Source organism: Hyaena hyaena, unplaced genomic scaffold, assembly GCF_003009895.1.
Source record: "Hyaena hyaena isolate Hyena2069 unplaced genomic scaffold, ASM300989v1 scaffold_92, whole genome shotgun sequence".
NCBI lineage: Eukaryota > Metazoa > Chordata > Mammalia > Carnivora > Hyaenidae > Hyaena > Hyaena hyaena.
Window position 1 is genome coordinate 1,214,652 of NW_024080723.1, and position 25,807 is coordinate 1,240,458.

The 25,807-nt window shown below is 41.8% G+C and overlaps 1 protein-coding gene and 1 long non-coding RNA gene across 2 annotated transcripts in view; one reads left to right on the forward strand and one right to left on the reverse strand.

Moving 5' to 3' along the window:
• The window catches only part of STAT1 (signal transducer and activator of transcription 1), a 45,214-nt gene extending 31,055 nt beyond the window's left edge, over window positions 1–14,159 (reverse strand). Inside the window, exons 1-5 of the mRNA XM_039234700.1 lie at window positions 13,984–14,159; window positions 13,524–13,676; window positions 8,867–8,995; window positions 7,552–7,696; window positions 5,957–6,055 (exon numbers count right to left, since the gene is read on the reverse strand). Of these exons, the coding sequence (XP_039090631.1) occupies window positions 5,957–6,055; window positions 7,552–7,696; window positions 8,867–8,994 (372 nt within the window). The 5' untranslated portion in view covers window position 8,995; window positions 13,524–13,676; window positions 13,984–14,159. The remainder of the gene's footprint in view (window positions 1–5,956; window positions 6,056–7,551; window positions 7,697–8,866; window positions 8,996–13,523; window positions 13,677–13,983) is intronic.
• A 216-nt stretch (window positions 14,160–14,375) lies between these two features.
• Window positions 14,376–20,222, forward strand: LOC120233447. The gene is made up of 3 exons (XR_005528826.1): window positions 14,376–14,503; window positions 17,287–17,436; window positions 20,084–20,222. It is a non-coding gene; the product is annotated as an uncharacterized LOC120233447 (long non-coding RNA).
• Window positions 20,223–25,807: the final 5,585 nt, after the last annotated feature.

Consider the following 25,807-nt stretch of genomic DNA (forward strand, 5'->3'; position numbering starts at 1 on the left):
CATGCCTAATATAAACAGAGTATTTCTGGAATTTTCCACTGATTCACACAGTTGCATGGTACCACTTAAGAAGTTTATTTCAAGGTTCCTCAAATTCTGTAGACAAGATTATTCTTATTAACCCTGTACTTATCTTAAAGCTTTACGACCCACAGTGTGGTACCCAGACCAGCAATACCTTACCACCTGGGAGTTTGTTGGAAATGCAGACTCTCAGGTCCTAATCTGATTACTGAATCAGAAGCCCCATTTTGACAAGATCCCAGGTGATTCAGGGGCATATCTACAATGAACAGCATTGCCCTTTAAGGGCTTCAACGAGTATCTGCTACTCTAACGCAATAATGACTGTCAACCCAGACATACTGAGAGTATTTGGTCCTCATCCTAGATGAGGACTTGGACTCGGACATAACAGTGTCTGTATGTTCATTACATTAAGTGTTCCATGCCTTACTCACATGGTATGACTTACTAGATATTAAGTCATGGTCGGGCAATGTCCTAGGTCCAGGTGGTAGAGTGGTAAACATGAGACTGTTCTCATATAGATGAGATTCTACAAAGATGCTTTTTTTGTTTAGAGCAAAAGCCCCTCCCATGGCCAAAATTGTGCCCATCAAACTTTCTTACATAGAGTCCTACACAGCACAGATTCTATGTGGGTATTTTTATATATTCAAATTTATTATTTCTTTCATATCTGGATTTCCCCTATTAGAAAGCCTTTCTGTATTGATGGATTATAAAGGAGTTCACCCATTTTTAACCTAGCACTTGCATGGTTTCTTTTTTTCTTTTTTACTTTTAGATCTCTGATCCATTTGAAGTTTATTCTTGTGTCTACTGTGAAGTATGGCTCCAGTTTTAACTTTTTCCCAATTGGCTATCCATTTGTCTTGACAACATTTAATGAAAAAATCATATTTTCTCCAGAGCTTTCAGTTGTCACTTTATCACCCAAACCAGGTACATTTTCTTATGTACCTGGTTTCAAGTTCTAGATTTACTCTTCTTTCCCATGGGGCTTTTTTTCATAAGCCTGAGCTCCTGAACAGTGTTTCATTACAGAGGGTTTGGAGTATATCTAATGGGGCTGGTCCCATCTCACTGTTGTACTTTTTTCATGCATTTCCTTGCTATTTCTGCATGATTATTTTCCTGATCACTTTCATAGCCTCAGAAAGCAACTTGGTATTTCCATTAAGATGACATTAAAATTATGAGTAACTTAGGGAGAGCTGATATCTTTATGATGTTGCTTTTGATTCTTTCTTATGCTCCTAATGGTTTTCTCTGGCCTAATTGTGCTGGTGAATACCACCAATATAATGTTACCTAGCAGCAGGGGAAATAGGGACATCCTTGCCATGGTTTTGACTTAACTAATGTTTTCCAAAATAAGTAAGATAACTGTTTATAGAACTGATAGATATTTTAATAGGCTAAAGAGGTATCCATCAATACCTATTTTATTTAATGTCTCTTATCAGATGGGTGTTGGATTTTGTCAGCCCTTTTCAGCAACTAAAGAGATAAGCATATGCTTTTTCTTCCTTGTATCTGTTTGCATAATGAGTTACATTAATGGATTTTCCAGTCACAGTCTACTCTGTAATTACAATCTGGAATAAATCGTACTTGGTCATATTTTTTTTTCTTAATGTATTACTTAATTCTGATCACGAATTTATTTAGGACTTTACATTGATATTCATAAGTGGAACTGGCCTATAATATTCTTTTCTGTTCTACTTTTATTAGCTTTGAGTAATTAAAGTTACTCTTTGTTTAAAGAAAACTTTGGAAGCCTTCCTTCATTGTATATGCTCTGGAAAACATCTGAACTCTATGTAAAGCGTGTATTAAAAATACCACCAAAATGACTGGTATCCTCAGGTACTACATGTCACCAAGGAATAAATGGGACTGCTCTGGCCATTCAGAATGAGCTGTCACCATGAGCAGCTCTATAAGGCTTCCCATGTCTGCGGAAAAATTTCTGCTGTTGTCTGCTGAAAGTACAGCGTGGATGCCATGTCCGGTGGGCTCTTGTGAGAGCAGAGCTACTTCACCCAGACGGAGGGACCAGGCCCCTGGGGCATGCTGACTTCCTGCTCCTTTTTCCTACACTGTCAAAGGGGAGTTTAGCAAATGGGGAAATAATGGCTATAAGCATCCAGCTGCACTCCCGGCTACCCCATTCTCTTCCTGCTGTTCTGACACACTGTGGTATTCTCTTACTCCTCCCTCTCCTGTCCTGCTTCATCCTTCTACCCTACTCCCAAATATCAGGTGGCTGTTCAGTATTTCACCATCAAGTACTTAAAAAATACCAACAGTATAACTACGGCCACCCTACACTTTTGATTCTGATACTACTTTCAGGGTGAGTCTTTAACTTTTTAAGTTTCGGACAAACCAGGAAAATCAGGAAACCACAGGAACATGACACATTAAAGTTGGGTATGCAAGTGTTGAATCACTATATTGTACACCTGAAACTAATATTATACAGTATGTTAACTAACTGGAATTTACATAAAAACTGCAAAAACAATGTTAAGGTTGGAAGAGACCTTCACGGTCCTTTATTCCTATTTTCTCATTTCACACCTGCACATCTATAGACCTTGTTTGGAGGGTTTTAATTGGAACGGAGTTACCCACACACCCCAGACAAAGGAAAAGTCTGCTCAGGGAGATTTTCTCTTCAACTGAATGAGCAGCTATCCAAGTAAGAGGATCTGTGACAGGCACTCAATGGGTGTTAGAAGTCCTAGTCAGAAAGCCATCCTATCCCACCTCACATGCCCAATACCCAAAGACATATCAAGAGACTTCTCTAATGAATAGGTTATAGAACCAGACAATTCGACGTTTAAATTGCAAACCTCATTAGATCTGTGGCCATAAGCAAAGTGCCTGCCCTCTAAACCTTAGTTTTTTCATCTGTAAAATGGGGATAAGAATACTTAGTTTCCCCATCTTCTCCCCCATGGTCCTCCATTAAGTTCTTTCTAATCCACCTATATGTGCAAACATATGGTATCTGCCCCTCTCTGCCTGACTTATTTCGCTCAGCATAACACTCTCAAGGTCCATCCATGTTGCTACACATGGCCAGATTTCATTCTTTCTCATTGCCACGTAGTATTCCATTGTAGAGATGAATCACATCTTCTTGATCCATTTGTCAGCTGATGGACACTTAGGCTCTTTCCATGTTTTGGCTATTGTGAGAGTGCTGCTATGAACATTGGGGTACATGTAAGTTTCAATGGCAGTTTTGAAAACATTTATTCAAATGAAATGTTTATATAAATAAATAAGCATTCAGTATATGGTAACTATTATTACTGAAGATCACAAAGAGAGAATAACTACTTTATGTCTGTCCTTCCAACCTGACAGAAATGATCACCACCCACTGTGGTGAGCCCTATGGACCTAAATTTTGTCCATACATATAAGTAGCTTTTTCTACATTTTGCTGTTCTATAATGGCACCAAACAAAACATCTGTAGTTTACTAAGAAATATCTATATATGATATCATATTCTCTTAAATATACTTTCTGAAAGCTCTTCTATTAAAACAAATAATAACGGGAACACTATTTTTCTATCCCAACATTTCTACAGAATTTTATGCTCTTTAAATGCACCGAACAGACTCTGAATTTTGCATGTTCTAAACATGTTGAATTTCTTGACTCTCCGTGTATCTGTAAGTTTCCACACTTGTCAGTCAATTCACAGACATTCTTGTTTCATCTAGATTCTCTCCATACATCTGGCCCCAAATAGAGTTGCTTTGAACCGAATACAGACATCTTATCATCCATTGTATCATACATCTATTGTGTCATACATACAAATGTCAGTATGAATACAAGATATATTATTAAAGTGTAGTTACTTCAATAAGAGGAGAAATGGCAAAGAACTGTTTCTCAACTTTCCAGCTTGTAGTAGGCTGGGTAACTCTGGTGCCTTTTCCCTTTCCTGATGGCCTCAGGCATCTAGATCCTTCCTTCAAACCCCCAAAAGCCTTGCTTCTCTTGTTCTCAGCTGGACAATCAACTAATCCCCCTTAAAGGTGTTCACTGATACCTCCAGTGTCTTCTGAGAGGCTTAAAATGAACCTCTCCCCAGATCACCTATATTTTTAAAGGGGAGACAAAGTCTTGCAAGCCTTCAATACATAAAGCATAACCAAGAGAGAAGGCTAATTTGAGAGAAGAGATATCCTCTACTCTGCCTCCTAGAGCCAACTCTGGGCCTTGGGGCTGAATGTGAAGACAGAAATGCTTGAATAACAAGCTGGTAGAAACTTTTTCTGCCCATCTCTGTTCTTGGAGGTCCTCTCAAGTTCATTTGAGACACGGGAGTGGCCAGTCCTTCGCACAGTGGTGTGAAGACAAAAATCACACACAATCAAAACTTGCTGCTGAAAATCTCTCGGGTGCAGAACGCCATGCTGAAGACGGGCATAGCTCCTGCAGAGACCAGGCAGCCAGTGCTGATACATACTTTTGTTCACCAGGACAGGTACCAGATGAACCAGCTTCAGTTGAGAACAAATAATAAACACCTTTAAATGCTTAGTGTAGCAAGGTGCTTTCAGTGTGATGAGGAGGCAGGAACTAAATGCCCAGGGAAGCAACACATTCACAAGGATGGCTCAAATGCTCAGAAAGTGCATGGAGAATGGCATTCATTGCCACTATTTAAATTCTAATACTCTTGCATTCCCTGCCCCCCCCCACGCCCACCTCACACTGGAAGGGTCTTAACCAGAACAACCCATCCAGAGGTTTCACAACTGTCTGCCTTCTGAGTTGTTCTCACCACTCCATCACTCACTCAAGACAGGAATGAACAGATGCCATGGCAATTTAAAAAATCTGAACCCTGACTGCCGGGAAGGTTTGTATTATCAGCATTAGCAAAACCATGATGAAAAAGTCTTGGAACTACAACTCTGACTCACTCTATTTATTTTTTTTAAATGTTTTCTTTATTTCTAGGAGAGAGACAGCCAGCGTGAGCAGGGGAGGGTCAGAGAGAGAGGGAGTCACAGACTGAAACAGGCTTCAGGCTCCGAGCCGGCAGTCAGCACAGAGCCCGATGCGGGGCCGAAACCACGAACCGCGAGATCATGACCTAAGTGAAAGCCAGACGCTTAACCGACTAAGCCACCCAGGCGCCCCTCACTCCGTTTAAATGTCTTGTGTATTTAAAGGTAACTCAGTCCTATTTAAAACCAAGCTCTTGATTCTCCCATCAACCTGTTCTCCTCCAATACATACTATGTCCCATAAAAGCCCCACTCCAGTCCTTTCCTTCTTCCCTAACTCAATAAACAGTATCTCCAAGTGATCGAGTCACAAACCATGAAGTCATCTTTCATTTTTCACTTTCCCTCACTCCCACATTTGATCCTTCACCGTAAGCCCCGTTGGTACCATGTACAAAATATAAACTGTCCTCTTCTTTCCACGTCCACTGACTGCACCTTTCCTGAGTACACTCCTGCCCTCTTTCCCTTGGACTGCTGCAAGAGCCCTCTGTCTGTTGGCTTCCCTCCCTGCCCTGTGTCTCAGAGAAGCTTCCAGACCCTGATCTAAAGAAACAACCCCATCCTCTAGATACTCCATTATCATATCACAGCATCTTGCTTTGGTATCTGCATAGTAATTATTACTATCTGAAAGTATTTTGTTTATGTATTACCTCTCTCCCTCACCAGAATGACTTCCATTAGATATGGGTCCTTTGTTAAAGCCTAGATCTATAAAATCTCTATATCTGATTTTTCCCATTACTTGGGGCCATAAAATCAGAGGGCTATTCAGTGTTGCCTCAAACTGGGTGTTGATGATATTTGTTGGATAAATGAATGAATTTTTATTTTACTATAATCTTTAGTGTTCAATTAGACAAAAAGTACCTGATTGAATCTCTGGGCATTTTCCAGGATCTTCCTTTCTTCCTTCAGACAGTTATAGATGATCATAGACATCTGTATTGGGTCTTCCTGAAAATTATCCTAGATATCAGGTTAGAATAAAAACAAACTAAATTTCAGAATGTTTAAGCCATTGTATGTTATAAATTAAATTCACTCTATCCACTGAGAAGCCTCATCTTGTATTTATTAAATTCTATACAAGCTATTTTTTTGGTAAAGTCTAAATATTCTTTTTACAATTATGACAAAAACCTCCAATAAGTGCATTTTCATGCATGGTTCCTGTAATATTTTTATTTTAATTTCCATTATTCTTGAGGCCAATTATGTTCTGTTAGGATCCTGAGACAATGCAAATAGTATGGAAATTATCTATGGTATTTTTCAATTTATCTGTTGGTCTATGCTTTGAATTAGATTAAAAATACTCCTTTCAGGGGCGCCTGGGTGGCTTAGTCGGTTAAGCGTCCGACTTTCGCTTAGGTCATGATCTCGCGGTTCGTGGGTTCGAGCCCCGCGTAGGGCTCTGTGCTGACTGCCAGCTCAGAGCCTGGAGCCTGTTTCAGTCTGTGACTCCCTCTCTCTCTGACCCTCCCCTGCTCATGCTGTCTCTCTCTCTCTCTCCTAGAAATAAATAAAACATAAAAAAAAAAAAAATATCTCTAGGATAGGGCTTCTCAAAAAAAAATTAAAAAAAAAAAAAATACTCCTTTCAGTTTTTCTATTTCCTGGTCATAGTCAGTTTACAAAATACTGGTAATCATGGCTCTTTGTGACAGGCATATTCAAGCAAAGTCTATAGGAGATCAAATTTCTATAAATTTAATCTGACTTCCCCTGTCACTGGTATTATAAAATCAGATACATTCACAAAAAAAGACAAAACTTCTAATTACCTAAATTGAAGAGTCTGGCTACGTTGTATGAAACAAAAAAACACTGGCTCTCACCTCCATTGAAACAGAAAAGTTCCATTAGTATAGAAATAGATATGGTAGCCAGGCTTAGGGGATACTGGGAGTACTTTTGAAAAACTCCTAAAACTTTGTAGCCCATTCTCTCCTGCCTGGGACTCTCCTCAACTTTCTCTTTTCTGGGAGGCAGTTCCTCCAAAAGCAAGGAAAGGTAGAGTCCTAGTTCCAATCACCAACTCAGTATCGGGCCTCAGGGATATCAAACCTTTCCGGACTCATTCTTCATCTGTATACCAAGGACTCAGACTGGACTCATCACTAAATCTCCTTGGAGCTTTGACATGTTACTACAGCTTACTGGTTTTAAAATGTAATCCTTTTTCTTGGGCTTAAATTTCGACAATTTTTAGTAAGACAAGGTTATAGCATCACATTTCTCTCAGAATTACTGATGCCTAACAGGTGAAACACTTAAACCTGAAAATTCCTTATATATTTACTAAATGAATTCATATTTTACTTTGCTTATGCTATAAAATATTAGCCATATAAAAATAGTTTATTTACAGTCTCTGTAACTTTTAAAAATACCAGTGTATGCAATAAACTCTTATATGAGCCTGGGAACCTCTTGACTAAAACACAGAAACCAGGTCATACCTGAAGATTACGCTTGCTTTTCCTTATGTTGTGCTGCAACAAAAAATTATTTTCCAAAGAAAAGCGACTGTACTGATCATCCAGCTGTGATAGGAGGTCATGAAAACGGATGGTGGCAAATGAAACATCATTAGCAGCATGCTCCCTAGGAGATTTAAAATTTGTACATTTCATTTTAGACAGTACTTTAAACGAACAAAATGAACATTGTCTTCCTTATTAAAATTATTTTTAAAAAAACAAATTTTAAGTGTGGTCTTTGGTTTTGTTCCTTTATGACTGATGTTGCTTTCAAAACAGCAGTTTGTACAATTTTTCTTTTTTTAATGTTTATTTTTGAGAGAGAGAGAACATGCATGCATGCACAAGTGAGGAGGGGCAGAGAGAGAGAGAGAGACAGACAGACAGACAGAAGATCTGAAGTGGGCTCTGCACAAATAGCAAAGAGCTTCATGCGGGGCTAACTCACAAACTGTGAGATCATGCCCTAAGCTGAAGTCAGATGCTTAACTGACTAAGCCACTCAGGCGCCCCTAATTTTTCTTCTTTTTTGAGGGAGAGAGAGAAAGCATGAGCAGAGAGGAGGCAAAAGAAGAGAGAATCTCAAGCATGCTCCATGCCCAGTGTGGAGCCTGATACGGGGCTGGATCTCACCACCAAACTCACACTGTGAGATGGTGACCTGAGAAGAAGTCAAGTCAGACATTTAACCAAATGAGCCACCCAGGACCCCCTATGCAATACACTTATGACGTACAATTAGCTTGAAAAATTCTAGAACTCTAGATTACGCACAAAACTCTTAATGTTAATCTCTGGAAGGGAAAAAACAATAGGGGCCTTTACTTCATATGGTGAAAACTTTTAAAACATTTAAAATTTTTGCAGTCAACCTACAGTAAAATTTTAAAATAGAACACATATCCATTTTTAGAGATATCCCCTTAATTTTATTACTTTCTTCATATTTCTAATCAATGTTTTACCATAATTGGGCTATAATTATTTCTTTCAACAACTTCTTCCTATAGCTTGGATCCTAATATAGAAAGTAACTGGTGTCACCATTACCTAACTTGTCTAAAGCACATAGAAGTATGCATCATAATTAAATGGACAAAACTGCATAAAAGTACTTAATGACTAATGCATTTAACTTTGTAAAGACATATGCCACTTTTCAAACCAAAACAGTTTTCTGCAACACATAGTCCCCATGGCCACAAGGTGATTCATCTTTTAGCCAATGTCGTTCCAAGTCACTTCAACAAATTATTTTAAAATCACAGAAAACCTTCATGTGGGCTTTTCTTACCAGTCTTGCTTTTCTAGCCACTGTGCCAGGTACTGTCTGATTTCCATGGGAAAACTGTCATCATAGAGCTGGTGAACCTGCTCCAGGAATTTGGAGTCAAGCTGCTGAAGCTCATACCACTGAGACATCCTGTAAGGGAACGGAACACAGAACCCACATTGTGAATGGAAGACCATAGTTCCAAAGGAAGCACATCTAGCATTATGCTTCTTTAAATATTTTTTAAGTTTATTTATTTTGAGAGAGGCAGAGACAGTGTGAGTGGGAGAGGAGCAGAAAGAGAGGGAGACAGAATCCCAAGCAGGCTCCACGCCACCAGCACAGAGCCCAGCATTGGGCCCAAACTCATGAAACTACAAGATCATAACCTGAGCCAAGACCAAGAGTCAGACACTCAACCAACCGAGCTACCCAGGCACCTCTGCTTCTTAAGTATCTTAACCCAAAACATAATTTGTCTCTGAAATATATTACTTAATATGGTGTTTATATTCAGAAACCTGTTTTTTATTGAGGTTTGGAAGTTAATCATTTTTTCTTCTCCAGAAAACACATCTTCGGGCCTTTGTTCAAATGTCAACACAAAAGGGAAACCTTTTCTGGACACCTTATTTAAATTGACATCACCTCTTACCTCGTAAAACACTATCCCTCTGTCCTGATGCATTTTTCTGCATAGCACTTAACCACCACCTAACTATATATTTTTTTCTTTTCTTTTTTTTTTTTTAATGTTTGTTTATTTTGAGAGGAAAGAGAGAGCATGCATATGTGTGAAAGAGCTGGGGCGGGGCAGAGAGAGAGGGAGAGGGGAAAAAGAATCCGAAGCAGGCTCTGCTCTGTCAGCTCAGAGCCCAACCCCAGGGCTCAATCTCACTGTGAGATCACGACTTGAGCTCAAATCAAGAGTCAGACACTTAACCTATGAAGCCACCCAGGTGGCTTATTTTCTTTTTTCTTTTGATTACTGTCTATTTTCCCCACACAAAGGGAAGAATTTGGAGGGTGGGTGGAATGTTCACTGCTCTATCTCCAGATTAGTGCTAGGCACATAATATGCCTTCTAAATGAATCTGCACTTTTATCAAATAAAAACCAGAAAATATTATTTAATTACATTTGCTTTCAAACAAATCATAAGAACTCTCCAGAGCTGTCCTCTTAGAAATACAGTACATTTGTATTAACTGAAAGAATTTTAAACCAGTATTTGATATTTTGTGATTCATACGGTAAAATGAATTATTTTTGTCTTATACCTTTTTAAAAAAGATACATTTTCTTTTTGGCCTACTACAAATATTAAAACTGGCACAAAAACTATTAATCGCAGTAATAATTTTTATTTTTATTTTATTTTTATTTTTTTATATTTTTTTATCAAAGGGCTTTATCCCTATGCTTTCTTTTTTTAATTAATTTTAAAGTATTTATTTATATTAGAGAGAGAGGAAAAGATCCTAAGTGTGGGACAGGCAGAGACAGAGGGAGACACAGAATCTGAAGCAGGCTCCAGGCTTCAGGCCTTCAGCACAGAGCCCGACATGGGGCTCAAGCTTACAAATTGTGAGATCATGACCTGAGCCAAAGTCGGATGCTTAACTGACTAAGCCACCCAGGTGCCCCTCAGTAATAATTTTTAATGATTGAAAAAACATTGTGAAGGGGCGCCTGGGTGGCTTAGTCGGTTAAGCGTCCGACTTTCGCCTAGGTCATGATCTCCCGGTTTGTGGGTTTGAGCCCCGCGTCGGGCTCTGTGCTGACTGCCAGCTCAGAGCCTGGAGCCTGTTTCAGTCTGTGACTCCCTCTCTCTCTGACCCTCCCCTGCTCACGCTGTCTCTCTTTCTCTCTCCTAGAAATAAATAAAACATTTAAAAAAAAAAAGAAAAAACATTGTGAAATATAATTTCAAAAGATAAAGTAACACTACCTATTTGGATAACTGTAAGTCAGTTTTTTCACAGCAGTTCTAAGGAAATGAAAACAAAAACCTGATTTAAGGAAGTCCTCATATCTCTGAGGAAAACAAAGAACCTCTTATTACCACAGCGTAATTTAGGATTAGTGCACAGGTGGCAATATGCAGAGTGGGTATATGTGAATCTTGTCCTCCCAGGCCTCTGAGAAAGGGTCTAGATTTTCAAGCAGGGTATGGAAGAGTAATGCACACATGCTGGCCAGCACACATGTGCAGGCATGAAGTCATGTCTACTCCACAAATTTTCTTCCAAAGTAAGGATATGGGGTGGGGGGGGGACTATAAAGCTAGTTACCTTCACAAATCCCAGTAGAAATGGACACAAACCCACCCATTTGGCACACCTGCTATAGAAATTTGATTTTTCACTTCTTTTTACCTGAGTGGGAGACTCCAAATCTGTGGCTCTCTCCCATCCTGCTAGGTGTTTAATAAGGATGTGCCTAAAGCAAATAGGCTGGTCAGAGCATCAGCCAGAGGGGGTACAGCACCTCTTATTACACGCATAACCTCAAGCAGCTCACTTCCCTGTCAACAGTGTGGTTGCTTAGACTGGAAGAAGTCATATAGACGCAGCACCTGGCACACAGCAGGCAATTAATAAATTCATGTTAACAAATCTAGAACCCATATCATCTTCTCACAAAACCTGTAACCAATGCAAGGAGTGACGTGATCATCCCCCAGTCACCTGGTTCAAATTCCAATGTTAGGCTGACTCCCCCTCTGTAATCCCAAGACCTTGGGTTGATTTCTGTGGCCTGGAAAGGGTTGTTTGGCTAGGGCCAGCCCACAGCTGCCTCCCTGCGGCCTCCGAAGGCCTGCAGCGCACACAGTGGCTAAAATATGGTATATGATGTGAACCATTCACCTTGGGTTGGGCCGGACCCCTAAGAGGGCCTGGTGATCCAACCTGGCTAAACACTGGGAGGAGGAAAACTGAGGTAGGGGGCAGATGCCTGGGTTTGCAGACGGATAAGTTTAGCCTAGTCCCCAAACTGCCAAGGAGTGTGGTATGCAGGAGCTAGGCTGCCAGGGTGCAGGACACAGCCCATGTCCCTTCTGGGGCATTTTTCCCTTCCCATGTACTGTGAGGATCCCTCCCACCTGGGAGCTTGTTTTTTGAAGGGCGCTTGATCCAAAGTGGCCACGGTCAAGTGCTCCCAATCCACTGGCCTGATTACAGGGTCCCCACTTGGACAAAGGGGAACCATGTCCCACCTCCTTTCCCATCCCATTGGATTTGTTACCATTTTGCACTCAATACCTGCCAAGAAAGGTCTATACTAAAAAAACAAAACAAAACAAAACAGAAACCCAAAAAACAAAAAACCACAACCCCCCACTCCAACACTGTCTCCCAATCCAGCCTCCTGCTGTACACTTAGACCACACCCTCTCTTGCTTAAAACTTCTAGTTTGCCTATTCCTAGGCTGATTTACACCCTTACCCTATTTGCATCCATTAAAAAAGCAACTCATTTACCAAATTCTCTACGGCGTTTTGGCTATGCCCAACATTTCTGCTCTGTTCCAGCTGTCTCTCACCCTTGAAAACGGCCTCTCCACAAAGTTCTGCCTCTCTAAATCCTACCAGCATTCAAAGGTAAATACAAATGCCCTTTCTTCCATATAGCTAAGACTCATCCAGAGACAGCTTTCTTTGACTTGTGCCTCATTGCATTCTGTACCCTCTATTAGATCATCAGTTCCTTATTAAGCTCTATGATTTCTCCCTTGCGTGATGTAAGCTTCAGAGTTTCAGAGTTGCTGGGGCCATGTCTTCTTTCTCTTTTTGTTTAAACATCATCTATACATTGGACAGTGTCATGCACAGAGGATGTACTCAGTAAGTTTGAATTAAAATCTGGTATATTTCATATTGAATTAGAAAGTAAAGGGCAAACCATATTACACTCTACGAAGTTGGAGTTCTGCATCCTCATTAAGCAGTGGTTGCATACTGGATTGTGCTAGAGGCTCATCTTATTTCTGTCCCATAAAAACAACCTCTCCAACTTACACAAACAACATCCAAAGGACAGCCAACCACATACAAATATATATTTACATATATATTATATATACACACACAAACTCTTCAGTATTAGACACAATTTTCTCAAAGACTAATATTATACAGGGATTTGCAGGAACTTTTATATTCTTGAAAGACATTAAGTTCCTTCATCTTTTTTTAAAATATTTTTTTATGTTTATTTATTTTTGAGAGAGAGAGAGAGAGAGAGAGAGAGACAGAGTGTGAGCCGGGTAGGGGCAGAGAAGAGAGGCAGACTTCGAACTCACAAACTGGGAGATCATGACTGAGCCCAAGTCCGACTTAACCGATTAAGCCACCCAGGCGCCCCTAAATTCCTTCATCTTTAAACATAGATGCAGGAGGGCCTGGGTGGCTCAGTGCCTTGGGCGACCGACTTCGGCTAAGGTCATGATCTCCTGGTTTGTCTGTTCGAGCCCCACATCAGGCTCTGTGCTGATAGCTCAGAGCCTGGAGCTTGCTTCAGATTCTGTCTCCCTCCCTGACTCTCTGTCCCTTCCCCACTAGCACTCTGTCTCTTTCTCTCTCAAAAATAAACATTAAAAAAATTAAACATAGATGCAGAATTAAAATTCTAAAATTATGCACTGATTCATTCGCTTCCATGAACAATTACTGACCTGTCACCTTGTGTCCCAGCAAGGGGCTAAGGATCTAACCCAAACAGCAGCTATTCACGTCAGGTGCCAAGACTGTTGGGTTTGCATGCACAGGATGTGAGCGTCTAACCCAGACAGCTCTCCAAGGATGGCACGAGGCAAATGAAAACTTTTCTGTGAAAAGAAGAAAAGGTGACTGGTTGAAGGGGGCGGGAAGGAGGAAAAGGTAAGGGTAAACGGGGTAAATGTAGTGTTTCATGTGGGAAAATTCTATTTCAAAAGACACCTCTACTGCCAGCGCACGACTGCCAGGGGCAATCGAGTCGTCACCGAGAAGAACACCTGTGACATTGGGGACGCACTCTGCGGGATGACGGACTCACCTACAAAGCCCGTCCTCTCCGGGCGTCCCGCTGCCAGGCCCCAACGGGGCGGTCCTGGCATATCACACCCCGGTACCCGGAACCTCATGCCTACTCACTCTGAGCGCTGGGCCGGGCAGCAGTGGGCGGAGGCGCAGCGGTGCTGCCTTTCCCGGGCACCCGGGTGGCCTCTACTGGGTCTGGGGTCTGAAGGGCGTCGTCCCGGGTCTGGCGGAGGCACTCCGCAGACTCGGTGCAGGAAAACGAAAGTACCAGCTGGGAATAAAGACAGCACCCGGCGCCCCGCCTTCTTCCGCTTCCGCCAATCACTGGGAGGCTGCCGCACTCGGCCAATCGGACGTGGCTGTTCCGCGGGCGCGCTGCCTCCCCTCCGGGGCCGCCGCTGGGCCAGCGCGCGGAGTCCTTCCCTAGGCTTTGAGCAGAGCTCTCCCGGTGAGGGAGGGGTAGGGGGGGGGTGGCTTGAGGTGAAGTTTCCCGTGTGTGTTGCAACTCGGCCGACTGGCGGTTACCTCTAAACATTTTAGAGAACAAGTAAACGGAAGTCTGTGTTTGCAGAGGCCCAAACTTGGAGTACCCTGCATTAGCCCCATATCTGGGAACCCAAACCAAAGGACACAGGTAGGGGACGTTGTCTTTCTAGAAGCGAAGTTTAGCAGCGTCCAGGGGGCGCTTTTTCTGTCCTCACCTTACTTGACCATTCAGAAACGTATGGCACAGTTGGCGCCTCCATTTCTCAACATTTCGTCCTTGGCCATGCAACAACATCCTGCTTGCTTCTTCCCACCTGTAAGGCACTCTTCTTCACGTCTGCTTCACTCCACTGCCAAACCGTTCAGTGTTAAATGTTGTCAGGGTCCTGATGTTGGTTAGCTTTACCTTCATTTCTTACGCTGTCGGTGATGCTCTCACCCACAGCTTCAGTTTTTCTCTATGTGAAGGGTTTCTGCATGTGAATCTTGTCCACACCTCTCCTGTAAGTTTCATACCCACGTGTATAATCCTCACTTGACAACACTTGAGTGTCTGGTGAACCCTGCAAACTAGTTCTATTCAGAACCAATTCATCATCTTTTTCTTCAAAACTGCCCCCTCCCCCCCCTTTTTTTTTAATTTTTTTTACCTAGAGTTAGCATATGTCAGAGAGCTAGGAGCCATCTTTGACATTGCCTTCTCCCTCAGCACCTACACCTGGTCCTTGAGCCTTGTTGATTCTTCCTGTTAAATATTCCTCAAGTCTCATCCACTTCTTTCCAATTCTTTTACCATCTCCACTTTTTTTCTCATTTGGATTATTCTGGTAGATTCCCAAGTAGATTCCTCACTTAAGCTATTAATTCCACCCATTTTTAAGAAGTTTGTTTGTTTGTTTGTTTGTTTTTTTTTTAGTAATCTCTATACCTAACCTGGGGGTTGAACTCATGACACTGAGATCAAGAGTCACATGTACTACCACCTGAGCCAGCCAGGCACTCTGCTCCTAATTCCCTTTTAATCCATCCTCCTAGAACAGTTTGAGTGATTTTTTTTTTTAATTTCAAAGCAGAGCATGTGTTTGCCATTTGAAAAATCCCATGATGACTTCTTTTTAATGTTTATTTATTTTGAGAGGGAGAAAGAGCATATGTGCATGTGTGCCTGCACCTATGAGGCAGAGAGAGGGGCAGAGAGAAGGAGAAAGAATCCTAAGCAGGCTCCACACTCATTACAGAGTCCAACGCAGGGCTCAATCTCATAACCGTGAGACCATGACCCAAACCGAAACCAAGAGTTGACGCTCAACCCACTGAGCCACCCAGGTGCCCCTAATAAATTCAAAATTCTTAATAGAGCTTACAAAGCCCTGGTTCTACTATCACTTTCTCTAACCCCATCTTCTGCCACTCTTTCCTTTCCATACTTCAGCATTTTTGTTTTTCAAATATGCCAACCTCTTCCCCCAAACCCAGGGCCTTCTGATCAGCAGTTCTCCATTTGGAAAGTTACTTGGGGCAACATCCCCTTCCCCCATCCTCTTTTCTGGCTAAGTCATATTTTGTGTCCTAGCTAAAAACTCAGCTTAAATGGCACTCCCCCAGGTGAGTCCAGCCTAACTTCGATCCTCTTGGAAGGTATGCCCATATGATAAATTGGCTCCTTCAAGGAGATGGAAATTGAATAAAGCCTTAATAATAAGGCAACTTCACATAGGAAAAGGATCTAAATAATTTTCCAAGGATGTGTTTATACACGTGTCTATTATTTTTCTCTTCCCACATCTATATACTCCTTCTTGTCACATATTCACCCTCACAAAGCCAGTACTGACCTGGGATAGCAATGACCCTTGTTACCAAAGTAGCAGCCTTCTGTAAAAAGAAATGCCTGCCTGCTATAAAAAGGCCTCCCACTCCTATTCACCTGCAGGCAGGGTCAGACTGTGTTTGAGAAAATGTGACTCTAGGAAGTCAGCCCTTGTCATCGAGTGCTGTGGATGCCTCCTTCCCTGGGCCTTTATCCTCCTTTGTTTTACCGTCACTGATACACTTAATCACTGCTCCAGGGCCTTGACCACTCTCACTGCCTTTATGATAAATGCAAACTTTGTCTGCTAGTCTGGATCTTCGACAGAATGTCCTCACTTTTCTCTCCAGCATTGTCCCACACTGTCCTTTACCTAACTAAACTCTATTCCCTGTTCTCCCTACCCCCTGCCCAAGCTTCTAATTTTCCTGTTTCTGTCCCTTTGCTCATACCATTGACAAGTATTGCACATACTAAATGGCATGTCCTGCCCCTTACTCACTTTACTTGTCAAATCTTTACCCAACTTTTAGAACTAAGCCCAAATCCTGTATTCTCCTTCTGGAATGACCTCAGCCTGTGCTGATTAATCTTGTCTCTGAAAGAACATGATATAGAAGTGTCTCGATTTATATTGACAATCACCACACACTCTCTATATTTTGATTTTTGAAGTGTCCAAGCCTTATTCCCTCCAAGATTCTAAGTTCCTGGAGGGCAAACAGTATGTATTTTATATTTAATATGCTGACTGCTGAAAAATTGCCGAATAAAAATACCAAACAAAACCAAACAAAACCCAGCTAGAGATCCAAAATGAAAGACCCAAATGTGATGGCCTCCTTAGAATAGTCAGCTTAGGAAACTGTCTCTATACCAACAATGTCAACTTTGCAAAAGACACAAATCTGGGGAAAAAAATAGCTAATGCCATGTTTGTTAGATTGTATTATCATCATTTTTTTTTTCTTTCCCTTCCCATTCCTTGGCCTGGTTCACTGGGGCCTTGACATGCTCTGAGTAATGAGATATAAACAGATGTGAGGTACACTCCAGCCAACCTGAGACTTTGAATGTTCCGTGTGATTGACTTGCCCTTATGTGTCCTTTCTCTGCTCTAGGAGATGGCAGGCTCAAGCAGCCACTGCTCCTCCCGGGCTGAGTCCTAGAAGGAACCAGAAGCTTAGAAGGAAAACTTCACGGAGCCCCCCGCCCACACCCAAACCTACCACCTGGAGCAGAACTGCTGTAGCCTAACCATACACCCATGAGTAAGATGTGTTGTTTGCTGTCATTGTTTTAAGTCCCTGAGATTCCCCCCACCCCTGAATTAGCTAATTCACAGATGACAGAATCAAAAGTCTAAATTATCTTAGGGTAGACTGCTCTGTGCTGAAACCAACTGGATAAAACTTGAAGCAGTAAATGCAAAGACCTGTATTTCAGTTAAAAAAAAAAAAAAAAAGAGCTTGGGGTGCCTGGGTGGCTCAGTCAGTTGAGCGTCCAGCTTCGGCTCAGGTCATGATCTCATGGTTTGTGGGTTCAAGCCCTGCGTTAGGCTCTATGCTGACAGCTCAGAACCTGGAGCCTGCTTCTGATTCTGTGTCTCCCTCTCTCTCTGCCCCTCCCCTGCTCATGCTCTGTTTCTCTCTGTCTCAATAATAAACATAAAACAATATTTTTTAAAGTCAACAAATGACAGGGTACGCTTTGCTGCCAGTGCCCAGCTTCTGAATACTTTTCAACGCTCTATCTGGTAAGTCATAGCAGCTAATCAGAAATGGCAGATAACATAAAACTTATTATTTGCCATCCCTTAACTGGTGTTTGTTTAAAGGACAAAGCTGATGAGGAGTCTAGATGCCACATTTTATTGTTTATTATTTTTTTGTTTTTAAATATTTATTTATTTTTGAGAGAGAAAGAGACAGAGCATGAGCAGGGGAGGGGCAGAGAGAGAGGAAGACACACAGTCTGAAGCAAGCTCCAGGCTCTGAACTGTCAGCACAGAGCCCAATGCGGGGCTCAAACCCATGAACCAAGAGATCGTGACCTGAGTGCAAGTCCAATGCCTAACTGACAACCACCCAAGTGCCCTGAGATGCCACATTTTATGATGAGTTATTGAAAGCACTGGAGTAACTTATAAATTCACATGATGGTACAGTGGAAAGATTCTTAGAAACCATCCCAGACCTCCTATTTGAAGCAAATTTATTTTTGCTTGGAGAAGTCATCAAAAAGACAGTATCATGCCTATTCTTTTTGCTAAATTTTTTATTTATTTTGAGAGAGGGAGACAGAACAAGTGAGCAGGGGAGGGGCAGAAAGGGAGAGGAGGTTTTGTACAGAGCCCAATACAGGCCTTGAACACACAAACTGTGAGATCATAACCTGAGCCAAAACCGAGAGTCAGACACATAACCAACTGAGTCACCCAGGTGCCCCTATCATTCTTATTCTTCATTTATGCCTTCTTTTATTTCCAATCACTCAGTTCTTTTTATTTAATTGTATTTATAATAACTAGTAATATATAGAATACAATGCAGCCTACAAAAAGATAGATATTGTCAGTTATATAATTCTCATTAGAATTAATTAGGAAGGATCTCCTGGTAGATTGTTTTCAATAATGGTCACATGATTCCCTTCCTCTTTTGCACTCACTTTTGCAATGTGACTCTGTAGCTCCCTTGAGTTAACAGGTGAGATCGATTCTCCCACCCCTTGAATCTGGGCTGACTTGTGACTTGCTTTGACCAATATTAGGCAGCAGATATGACTTTGTGCCAGTCTGAGCCTGTGCCTCAGGGGCCTCACAATGCTCCGCTCCACAAACCCTGCCCTGCCTCCAAGGCAAGTGAGCTTAGCGTGCTGCAGCACTAGAGAGCACACAGAACACCACTGAGTTATTCAGCTGTCAGGGCTTAGGCCTCAGGCATGTGAGACAGCAAGATCAGAGGCCTGCCCCAGAGAGCAGAACTGCCCAGTCTACCACAGACTCACAGGCAATGATAAATGGTTGTTGTTTCATCCCCACTAAGTTTTGGGGATAGTTTGGTTTGCTATAGAGCAACTGATCACAGTTATAGATCTTAGGGGGGAAATCAATGCATCCTACTACTGAATTAGAAAATGGAATTTCTCAGGCCGTGCAGGACCATTGTCCGGCAATGAAAAACTTACTCCCTGTGTGTTTTGTCTTTATGATCTTGGTCTGATTCAAAATGGCAGCTATAAATCTGATGAAAAAATCTATAGTACCATATTGCATTTTAGACATATTTTTCCAATGTTGTAGTAATGTTGGTAACTGAAATATCTAATAGTAGGAATTATACTTCATCAGTGTAAGCCATATTTGTCAATCTGTTAATATAACAGGATTAAAATAAAGGATTTCTAAGCTGTTGTTTTAATGTTTATTTTTGAGAGGGGGATGCAGAGGGAGGGAGACAGAGGATCTCAAGCAGGCTCCACACTGTCAGCTCAGGAACAGATGCAGGGCTCTGTGGGGCTAGAATCCATGAACCATGGGATCATGACCTGAGCTAAGTCAGATACTTAACTGGCTGAAACATCCAGGGACCCTTAAAAATAAAAGTTTTCTAAAATTCCCTGTAGTTTCTGGATTTTTGATACTTATATGCTAGAATATGAAAGTTATGCTTTCAAAGATTATTTAGTTACACTGGAAAGTACCCACGTATAAAATTAAATTAAAATGCAGGATAGAAAACATAGACAGTATTATCCTATTACTGTTAAGAACATATAGAAATGGAAATACATGGAAATTCACAGAAAGGGAAAAAAGGGAAGAAAAAAGGAGGGAAAATATTTGAAAGTGTTTAAGATTCTGGGTAGTGGGTTACTATATAATTTTTTTTTTCTTTTTCCCCCACAAATGTCAAGAGTGTGCAGTATTACATTCATCATCCAAACAGCCTCGTGAACAGCTTTTGAAGTCCTGTGCTTTCTGGAGAGCAGCCTATGCGTGCCCAGGATGCGGTACACTGGGAGCTGCAGGTAGTCCGGCTCTTTGAAAGGTTTCCAAAACAGCCGGCCCGCCGCGCGGCGGGAGGGACGCGGCTGCTCGGAAGAGCCGTCCCACGTGCTTTCGGGGAAACGGCCCGGGAGCGAGAAGGAGCAGAATTGGGAGGAAACCGAAAAGCGAAAGTCGAGAGACGGAGGGAGCAGTGCGCAGGCGCGCGCCCGGGGTTTTCCCACAGTCTGGCTGCCCCGTCAGCGGTTCCTTCCCACAGCCTCCGGGAGGAAGGAGGCGGGATCCGCACGCTGGTGCCAGCATCTGCCCTGCCACTTGCCCTCCGCCCCCGTCCGGTCGCCCAAGTCTTTACAGTAGTGGTCCTGGACTAGATGAAAGGCAGAGGCGGGGGTGGGGGTGGAGGGGTGCCCCTTAACTTCGGAGGGAAGGAGGGGAATGTTTAATAATCCTGAAGATACTGGAAACCTTACTCATCCCACTTCTATTTTTTCTTTCTTCCTTTGGCCTGGAGACGACCTGTTTTACTCCCTGTCGTCTTTGTGTACACAGTCTGCACACATGCTAGCTCAGACCCTGTCTCCCACACTCTGACCTTCACCCAGCTGGTGTGAAGGTGAAGGTGGAGGGCTGGCTGGCTCTTGAGGTGTCCCTTTGCAGTTATCTACAAAAGGGGCTTTTCTTTTTCTCCTGGGATTTTCCTGTCCCCCTGGCCTTCTCCCTTATGGTGATTATGCTAGAGGGAGTGGGGGATTAGTATAATGGAAGAGAATAGTTTAGTCTTTGGACCATGATTTAAAAAGTTTGATAGGCCCAGGAAAAATAGTTTGGGCTCTGCCTGCTCCTCTGTGTGCCTTACTGAATGGTTTGAGGAGGCACACTGGGTTTCTTTGGGCTCAGCTCCAGCACCAACAAAGGGCCCTAACTACTTACGGTGTCATAGGGACCCCAGGACCTCCAGTGTATGAGGAGGTCCGTCTTACTGTACCACAGCCTCCAGTTTCATGGAAGACTGAGCACCAGTTCCCATGGGGACCTGTAAGTGTTCTTTACATAAATCCCACAATGCCAGTGGATGTTTATCTTCCCATTAGAAGGACAGGACAGGCTGGGGCACCTGGGCGGCTCAGTGCGTTAGCGACTGACTTCAGCTCAGGTCATGATCTCACCATTCTTGAGTTCAAACTCCACATCAAGCTCTGTGCTGACAGCTCAGAGCCTGGAGCCTGCTTCAGATTCTGTGTCTCCCTGTCTGTCTGCCTCTCCCCTGCTTGCACTCTTTCTCTTCTCATAAATGAACATTAAAAAATTAAAAAAAAAAAGACAGGACAGCTGCATAGTTTGCAGGACCCAGTGTAAAATGAGAATATGGGGTCCCTTATTCAAAACTCATAAGAATTTCAGGAAGGCAACAGTAGAGTATTAAACCAAACATGGAGCCCTTGTGAGTGCTGGCCCCGTGCAACTGCTCAGGGTGTACAACCATGAAGTTCCTAGTCCAGGAATTGAAGGAGAGTTCTTCTGTAGAAAATTTTTTATATATTTACTTGAAACAAATGAAAACTTCGCTATAATGAAGAAACAAAAATAATATCACCAGTCTTTCCTATAGCATTGTAATAAAAGCCAGAGCCTTCAGCTTTCCCTCCAGAGTCCTACATGATCTGGGCTTGCCCCTCTCTCCTACCCACATTGCCCCAGTCACTCCACGTCTCTCCCTGCTCCATTCCTTGTGGCCTCTTTTCCTCAAGCACTGATTTCATTAGGCAAGGGTCTTAGGTAGCTACTGTCCTTTTAGGATGCTGTGTTTCTGGCTGTGTCCATGAACTTGCTCCTTCTGTTCTTTAGGTCTCAGATCAAATATCTCCCCAGAGAGACCTTCATTGACCACTTCTTCCAGTCACTCTAGATAGTCTTCATAGCACTTACTAAATCCCTCATTTATTATTTGTTTCCATCTCTCCTCACGACACGAGGGACTTTGTACTGTGACAGTCTCCTGGGTTCTGTGGAAGAATTAAGCCTAAAGGCCTGAGGCATCTGTGATGAATTACTATATATACCTATATAGGTATACCTATATACCTCAAATGGCACTATGTACTATCCTTGGAACAGCTGGGAAAATAGTCAAGCAGATCACTTACTGTGTCTTATGATTCTGATGGGAAATCCCTAGTTGAGAAAGACAGTCCCTGATACAAAATCTCAATATTTTTATGATATTTTTTTAATGAGTGCATAATACCATTGACCAACACTGGAATCAGGAATCGCAGGTTAATTCAACCATTCAGACCTCAACACTGGCTCTAGACTTACCAAGCTAGAATTGAGGGGAGGAGAATGAAGGGTATGTGTATTCTGAAAAACTCCCCAAAGGATTTTAATGAGAGTACCACTATTCCACATCTTTTTCAACCTCTTCCTCATCTCCACCCTGTCTAGACAGCCTCTAGTGTTCTTCCCATTGACAACGGTCTGTGAGATATCTAAGTGGATGACTGTCAAGCCTAATGTAAGAGTGTTGTGTAGGGCTTTTCCCAGGAGTAGTAAAAGAATTGAGTTTAATGAAGTTGGAGTTGAAGGGAAATTTCAAGGGCACTTGGTTCATCTATGGATCAGCAGATGTCTGGGATATTAGCCATATATAAGGTATCTAAATTAAAGAGAAGTTAGAATAAGCAAATAATCTAATCCAGAGCATTTCTACAGAATTTGGAAGTTATGAGTGAGGTGAGGTAGGGGGAAGCAATGGCAAGCATGTTTTGGTTAATCGATTTGAAGTTTAATATCAGTGACTATTCCATAATTTTAGAATTCGGAGGATTGTATAGAGAATTCTAGCTTAGTCTTGCAGGCAGGTCAAGGAGCAATAGAAAGAAAGGAACTAATTACTGTCTTCTATGTGTTCGAGCATTAAATAATTAATAAATATTGATTAAGAGGCAGAGACTGTGCTAGCTTTTTAGGGATATAATTGTGAACAAAGCCTTCTTGGTCCCTGTCCATAGAGAGTTTGCTTAGAGTCTAATGAAGAAGGCAGCCAATATGCCTTTACAACGAAGTTGATAGAAATGGTGCTGGGGGATCTGGAAGCATGATGTGACCTGAATTGTTCACATGTGCATGTGAGGAGGGTGCCAGGTAGGGGCAGAAGGCTTTCTAGAACCTGCAGGATATGTGAACATTATCTGTAGGGTAGCAAGGTGGGTGAGGTGGGGTTGAAGAATTGGGAAGATGTAGTGGAGGGAGGTGATAGCACGCCTGAGCCATCAAAGAAATGGAAAGTAGTTCAGTCTTGTGCGTGTATGTTTTAGAGTGAGAAGCCATTGTTGGGGGAGGCAAAGAGAGAGGAGTTGAAGACTAAGAAGAGATTAAATAATATGACTTTGGAAAGATCCGTTGGGAATTATGGTCATTATCCCAGAACTGAGATTCTTAATAAATTTTTGTGCCATGGGCCCCTTCAGCAGTCTGATAAAGCCTATGAACTTCTGCAAAGAGTAATATTTTTAGTTGAATAAAAGAAAATACATGAGATTAAATAGAAAAGCAACTACAATGAGATGCAGATATCAAAATATTAAAACCAACTTTGTGATATACTGATATAAGTGCGTCTTTGTTCATGGCATTAAATAAGATCTAGCAGTGGGTCTGATGACAATTTCAAAATTGTGCTTAGCATAAGCAATATTTTGAGATAATTGTAACAACTGTAATGTGACAAAAAGGTGTGGGTTATGGTTTGTTGCCTTTATTCATAATTGAAGGAAGTTCTAGTTTTAGTTGTAAGTCTGTGAAAATAAAACTCTAACTTGTACCATCCAGCCTCATGAAGCTCCAGAATTCTATCCATACACCCTAGGTATCCAGGGCACTGGAAGCCATTTGAAGGTTATAAACAGAGGGTAAAATGATCTTATTTATTTTGTTTTACTTTTTTATTTTTAAGTAGGCTTTATACATCCAGTGCAGAGCCCAATGTGGGGCTTAAACTCATGGCCCTGAGATCAAGATCGGAGCTGAGATCATGAGTAGGACTGAGCCACCCAAGTACCCCCTGATTTATTTTATTTATTTTTATTTTTATTAAAAAATTTAAATGTTTATTATTTTGAGAGAGAGAGAGAGAGATAGGGCTTGAGTCGGGGATGGGGAGAGAGAGAGGAGACACAGAATCTGAAGCAGGCTCCAGGCTCTGAGCTGTCAGCACAAAGCCTGACATGTGGCTTGAACTCAAGAGCCATGAGATTGTGATCTGAGCCAAAGTCACACTTAACTGACTGAGCCACCCAGGCACTCCTTCTACCCCCCACCCCAAATTTATTTTAAATAGAGTCCTCTGTCTACATGGGAAGCCACATGGAATTGTTTGTTGTATTTACTCTAAGGATGTTGCAGAGAATATCCTAAATCATGTTTTTCTAGTGTCCTCTTTGTGAAAATATTCACAAATGGTGGAAATGTTCTGTCTTACAGTGGTGGTTACACAACTGTATGGGTTTGTCAGGAAAGCGTGAATTTTATTATATTGTACTTCAATAAGCCAGACTTTAAAAAATAAAGTCAAATCAATCAATCATTGTAGTCAATTTGAAAAAGAAGAAAAAAATGTCTGTGAGAAATTGGAGTATATACAGAGGCAGTTTGCTAAGTCTGGACTATACTTATCTGCTGTTAGAATATAGCTGATTGGTTTGACCTCTAATTCTGTTCCTTCTTCTACAAGGAGTTCTTGGGTCTCCTGAACATGTAAGGGAAAGAAAACTCCCTTGGGTTTGCCAGAAGCATACTCATTCTTTATGGGTCTCTGGAGGGGCCTTCCTTGCTACCTTAAGGCTTTGAGGAAATCCATGGCAGCTGCCTTTTTTCAACATTTATTCTAGATAAAGTCATTGATATTTGGGACAATTGGTCAAGGTGAGTCTACATGAAAAAGAATCTGCAAAGGGATTACCAAAATGGATGTCTGGGATGAGTGGGATAGGTGAGGAGAAAAGTGAAAATGTGATTCAGTATTTAAAAAATAAGTCTACATTTTGTTTCATTAAATGCTACTTATTTGCAGCTGCCAGTTGTGAAAAAAAATATTTTGAGGGAGGATTTGGTGGAAGCATGGTCTAAATTCCCTTCCCATTCATTACGCTTCATCGCACGTGGCACGCCTTGCCCTGACCTAAACATAGATCTCCAGGTATACCATGCCAAGACCCCGTTACTCTCACAAACATAATTTCTGGAATGCAAGACTCACACTCTTGGGAACTAATTCTGTACTGTGACCAAGAGCTTGGTTTTGATTTTCGGAACCTAGAATAGCCACTTATTGAACTCTTATTCTTACTACATGGCCTCTGCTTCTATTATAGGGAGCAAACCACAGATGTCCTTGTATCTTCTACCCTCAAATAACAATGATGGTTAAGAGCACACATGAGAGCTTGGCATTCTGCTACCAGGCTCTATATTAGGAAGTCTTTCAAAATTTTGCCAAATAAGTGTGCATAATACTTTTAACACATTCCAGGGAATGAAAAGCTTCTGCAACTTTTTTTGACTTCTAAATCCAATTGTTTAAGAGTATTTCCTGGTAGGAGATTACTTCTTTAAGGTTTATGATGATTTACTCT